The sequence below is a fragment of the Phyllostomus hastatus genome, unplaced genomic scaffold, assembly GCF_019186645.2.
Source record: "Phyllostomus hastatus isolate PE091 unplaced genomic scaffold, TTU_PhHast_1.1 phas_contig_254, whole genome shotgun sequence".
Classification (NCBI taxonomy): Eukaryota; Metazoa; Chordata; class Mammalia; order Chiroptera; family Phyllostomidae; genus Phyllostomus; species Phyllostomus hastatus.
The window spans coordinates 21374652-21380651 of NW_025333810.1; the positions used below are offsets into that span (position 1 = coordinate 21374652).

Here is a 6000-nt window from a genome sequence, read left to right on the forward strand (position 1 = left end):
TACCTGAAAAACTAAGATATAAAATGTGATATATAATATCTAATTTCAGATATGCGACAAAATCACCCATTGCAGACTTGAGAACAAGTCTCACAAGTATCCTTATGATAAAGTACAAACCAATAAAGCTATTTCCAAGTTCCATAATCCTAAATGTTGGTTGAACTCTCTTATCAATACAGGTTGTCTTTTCTGCTCCAGGCAGAGTTTATATGCTGAATTTACCCAGAGAGGACAGTTTTGGCCCTAGAAGTTGGGAAGGTTGAGGAAACCCAGAGGTCGTGCGTACTCTCAGAAAACACAGCCCGCTCTGTAGGGCACCCTCACAGGAGACAGGGAATGTGAAGCTGGCTGCCTCGGAGACTCCAGGCCCTAACGACTTGGCCCAGCCCCAGGGGTTCAATGCACATTCCTTCCCGGCTGGTATCTGACCTGCACCACCATCAATCTTTGTTCCCCTTAATAATTCCCTCTCTCCTTCCTCCAACTTTTCTTCTATATTATCTCCAGAACCTAGCCTATTCCCGCTGCTCAGAAAACCTGCTGCGACATTTTGATGGAGGGAGAGTCAAAGCCTCCTGCAGCTGTGACCTCCAAGGTATGAGGGTCATCACAGAAAAGAATGTTAGGCTCACTGACACAGCACATACCATGGATCCTCAAAATCATTAGCTGAGTACATTCAAATTGGAAGCCTCTCCCATATTTAGAGCCAGTGCATTTAGGAGCTAAGAGATTTATCTCTATACCCACAATTGAATTGTTTTTGTGAACAAAAGCTGTGTGCTTCAATGCTGCATGACTGGATGCATGAAGACAAGAAGAGAAGAGAGGGTCTGGGAGCACCTTGAACTAGCTATAAACATTTATGCCAATGTGCCTATGTCACGTGCAGCTACTTTCAGAGATCTACGGCCCCCGATAATGATTTGGGCATGTTCTATAGAAGCAAACTCACTCAGTAATAGTTTTTCTTTTCCAAATTGCCTTTTGACATTCATATAATATGGCCAGCATTACCATTAGTACTCTCTATAAATGAAAATATCATAGGTCATCATGTGAAGATAGAAAACTGATTTTAGGCAAGAACATTGTGCCTACCATGGAGTTAACCATTCTTAAAATATACTAGAACTTCTGATCACCAAAAACTTTCCAGCAAAAAATGTTCATTAAAATATTATTTTTCCCCAGCAGGTAGACATTTAATCTAGGCTTGGGCGATATACAAAGTGCTCCTATCCAGGTCCTAAATCCAAGGAAGGTTTGAAGGGCTGGAGACTGGTTATCCTCAGACAGACCCACGTCATGGCCACACGTGTGTGCTCTACATCTCTGAGCCAGTGAGATTCGAGAGTGCTTCTCACCTAACCATTTGTCCCTCTCACAACTGCACAAAAACCATGAGATCAAGAAAAACTGCAGTGAGAGGGAAAGAAGACCTGGGTGTCAGGATTTCAGTGATGCTGGGAGACGAGGAATGCACAGTAAGAGTATGTGGTACGCAAAAGGTCTGGGATTGAGTTCTTGTTCCACTGACCCACTCACTGCAAGCTTGATGGGAGTGGGTAGAACACAGCTTCTCTGGGTTTAGTTTTCTCACTGGTAGAATAAACTAAAGGATTACATTGGGGTGCTCTGATCTTTCTTTAGGTCTCAAAGGCTATGATTCTGGGCCAACCTCTTCCCACTATTCTACCAATCAAAAAACCCTTCATAGCATAATTTCACAATAAACAAGTTAGTAAGCAAACTTTTCCATTGCTTCATGTTATAACAAGATTTAAAAAAACAAATGGAAAGTGAGAAAGTCAATTCTATCCTTTTGGAAACAAATATATGGAAGCTTGAAAGTACCTCAGTGATCTTTGCAGGCCACAATTACAAATGGTAGCAACAAAATACAGAGACTAAGATGAAAATGCATTAGGTTTCCAGTAGTTTGAGAAATATTTTTCTTTCAATATCTTCTCTTCCTCATGAAGCCTGTTTAAGGCCAACATTAAAAGTCTAGAAGTTGACATTTTAATATCTTCCCTTAGAGAAAGAATGGTGATCTAAAATGTATTTAAAAATTAATCTCTGGTCCTCCTTTTCTACTTGTATTTTACTTATTTTCTTTTTGTAAATTGCTTCAAAGCTTTTCTTTTATGAAATGGTGGAAATTCAGTAAGTATAAAAATAATTCATTATCATCAGAAAATCCTGGAATCAAAATTGTTGATTTTGACTTTACAGTGATTTCAAGTTAGTTATTAACTCCATATATTATCATTTTAAATGTCAAAATAATTGGACTACTGAATTTAATACAGAAATATTAAAAGTTCAAATTTAGGTGAGACTCATACAAAAGACTATAAAGGCATTACATTCCCTCTCCCTCTATTTTGTGCACTATTTTATACTCTCAGTATTTAAAATATTTTCTAAGTACACTAACAAGTATTTTTGTAGAAATCTTGACACAAGTATAGTAAATGTTTCTTGGAGACATAAAAATCATTTCAAGTCTATACTTTTTATAGCTTTATGATACATGTACTTTCCAGTGTGCTTCATAAGTACCTAAATATTTTAAGAAGTAGAAGTGCAGGCTACCATATTGACTATTATGCTGAGATTTCCAAAACTGATTTTCTAAACAAGTATGCAATGTTATTCAAAAACCAAAAGTGTTTAAAGCTGACACTCAGAGGGCCATACATATATACATGGGTGTATTTCTATAGTAAATATTCTGGAAGGCTCTGTTCTCTGGAATTCCCATTCCACACTGATCCAATAAAATCTGACTTTACAGATTTTCAACACGTACCATAAACCAATCCCTTCTCCTCGGCTGCTCTCCAACTCAATAATGGCAGTCACATTCATTACATTTAGTGAGTCAGACTTTCCGCAGTGCCTCAGTCACTCCCGGCCAGTATGGCAGGTGTGGGGTGAGTGACGTTAGCTGTTTTAGGATTCTAGGAACCATGTAAGCTTAAAGCAGACATGGTAATGCCCTACTGGCCTGGAAAAGTAAATGCACCCTCCAAAAATGCCTCATATATATGACTTCTGTGATGGAGAGAAGAAAAGGCAGTACTCCTTCCTTTTTAATTTAAAATCAAAGGCTTATAATCAGAGGGTTTACTTACAATCTTTATGAATCACCTTAAAAAATACAGTTGTTCTTTCCTATTTTTGCCTCATTATTGGAGTTGTGGAATTTTTAGAGTAGAAAAAATTAATAATAAACCAGTCTTCACAACATGAGATTTCATTCCTTTTTAAAAACTGTACTAAAAAAAAAATTAAGGGTCTATCTCAAACCCACAAAACCAATAAATACATAGCCAGAGATGCCACTACATCCTTACTATCCCTTGATTAGTGTGGCTTGCCCTTTTTCTCTACTCACAATTGCATAATTGTTTATCCCCCAGAGAACATCAAGGTCAATATAAAGTCAAGATCGGTTCCCAAATTAGTATGCTGTCTACGATACCTGGCTCTCCTCCTGACAAGACGCATGTGGCTGTGCTATATAAACACACAGAAGAAGGCCAGCCACACTTCAACTCGCAACCTCACAGCCATGTGAAATTCGACAGCCCACAGGCCAGCACTGCAAGACTGGTAACTAATGATTTCTCCAATTAGAACTTGGGGAGCTGGGTATAAACTTTGGAAACTGACTGAAATAACCAAAACTTCTTTTAAAGTCAGATATGCAGGACTAGTGAACTTCTAAGACTCACACTTTCAAAGTCTACAGTACACTAGGGAAGTTTGGTTTGCAAATCCTAGATCTAAATTGTCTCCCCCAAATAAAAAAGAAAAAGTCAAGTCATTTGGAAGAGCTCCTTTTCAAAAATTTTGTTAACCTGGGTCAAGTGTACACTTGTGAGAGTGCTCCTTTCATATCTATGTTGTGTGGCTGTTGAGATGAAACCAGATATAATAAAGTGGTTTTGTACAAAGGCCTAAGAAAGCTTGATCTTCCTAAGTCTTAAACCTCATGCAGAGTCAAAAGCCAGTTAATTTACATAACCACCCTGTGGTCTTATCTGGACTCTCTTAGGAAAAAGTGGTTTTGAGTTATCTAGGGAATTGCTGTACTCCCCCATCAGTTTGTATTAATAGACATAGAAAGATAAAACTTCCAAGTATCTTTGAAACCTTTATCATTATTGCCCTTCAACAGAGCCTACAAGTGAAATTTAAGCCGATGCAAACCGGCTGCTTCTCCCCCATCAGTCAAACAGGGCTAGGTCCTAATTATCACAGATAGGTGGCCACTGGATTCTAAAAGCCAAGGCGTGTCCAAAAGACTACAGGGGAGAGAGACACGGGCCGAGAGCGCTGCCCCGAGCTGCAGTCCCGGCCGGGCACTCACGGACGATGCACTGGTTTCCTCCAGGGAGCGTCTTCCATCCCGGGCAGCAGTAGGAGTGGAACCTGGATCCGCACACGTTGGGCCTGCGACGGACAAGCGAGGTCACACACGCGTAGGGCGGGGTGTAGTAACACGTTATCGGTTTTCGCAGGCAAGTTGCCTAAGCCCTAGGACAGTCGGTTTCTGGACAACAAATCAACCAAAACTACCCTTCAAATGGCTGGGGCACAGACGGGGACCCAGGCGGCTAGACGCTGGAAGGGGGGAGGGCCTTTCCTCTGCCCTCCGTTGCTGCCTTTTTAAAGGCCGAAAAGAAACGGGGAAACATATAATTTGCTGCCCTTCTAGCCTGCGGATGCAGAGAACAAAGGGAACGTTCCGTTTCAAAAATCCTCACCCCAGTCCCTGCAGACCCACTGACTGCTACTCCGGCCCCGACGTGTCACGGGGGACGCGTGGAAAGGTGGAGCGCTCGGGGTCCCGACGGGAGCGAACCGCGTCCTCAAACAAAAGGCTGCGGAGCGGCGCCCCCGACGGCGGGGAGCGGGCGGCCGCCGGCCGCCACCCCGCCGGACCTTCGGAACCTGCTCTGGCGCCGCGGGCTGCCGCGCTCCGCGGTCCGCACCCAGGGGCCTCGGACCCACCCGCCGCCCACCCCCCTCCCCTCGCCCGCGGGAGCGCTTTTTGCCCGCGGGGTTGCGGAGAAAAGAAGGGAGGCGCTCCTGCAAGGCTTCGGGGTCTCCTCGTGGAGGGGCCGCGGCAACCGCCGCTGGAACTAGATTCGGGGAGCGGGTAGGATGGGAGGCTGCCAGGCCGAGGTTCCCCGGGTGTGGACTGCCCACCTACCCTCGAAGCACGTCCTGCTGTCCTCGCCTGCGGACGCGGCTGGCCGCCGCGGCGCCCTCCTCTCGGTACTCGGGCACCGCGAACCCGCCTTCGGAGCCCGCCGCCGCGGGCCGGACCTGTGGCGGCGGCGGCGGCTGCTGCTGGGGCCGTGGCGACTTGGGCGGCTGGGGCTGGCTGGCCATGCCCTGCGCCCAGATCGCCACGCAGCCGAGCCAGACGAAGTAGGACTGCAGACACTGCCGCCGCCGTCTCCCCATCGCGGGCGCCGGGAGCGCGCGGACCGTGGTCCGCGGAGAGGAAGCGCTCAAAGACAAAATCCCCGCGGCCCGAAAAAAAGTCAGGGTCTAGCAAGCCCTTAGTCGACTCCCAAGACTCTCTCGGGCTCGGGCTCCCAGCTCTACCGGGAGCCCCGGACCGAGCGCCAGTGCCCTGGCTGACCGCGGGGCGCGGACCCTAGCGCAGCGGGCGGCGAGGCGCGGCGGCGATGCGGCCGGCAGCCCCGCGCGGTCCACGTTGCATCCCCCGGGCCACGGCCCCGAACGACTCCAGGACCGCCGGCGGGCGGGGGCGGGAAATTACAAAAGTAACCCGAGCAGCCGCGGCGTAAAGTTACAAAGAAAGCGGACCTCAAAAGGAAAAAAAAAAAAAAAGGGCCTGCACGCAGCGGCTCGGCGAATTCCCGTGCGCTCCCGGCCCAGATCTTGGAAAGCTGCAAAAGTCTCCAGAAAGAAGTCGGCAGGCACACAAAAGTTGCCCCCCAAAAGAGG

At 46.5% G+C, this 6000-nt stretch overlaps 1 protein-coding gene across 1 annotated transcript in view; it reads right to left on the minus strand.

The window, feature by feature from the left end:
• FBN2 (fibrillin 2) overlaps nt 1-5584 on the minus strand; it is a 256232-nt gene extending 250648 nt beyond the window's left edge. The window contains exons 1-2 of the mRNA XM_045838059.1: nt 5234-5584; nt 4388-4470 (exon numbers count right to left, since the gene is read on the minus strand). Of these exons, the coding sequence (XP_045694015.1) occupies nt 4388-4470; nt 5234-5490 (340 nt within the window). The 5' untranslated portion in view covers nt 5491-5584. The remainder of the gene's footprint in view (nt 1-4387; nt 4471-5233) is intronic.
• Nucleotides 5585-6000: the final 416 nt, after the last annotated feature.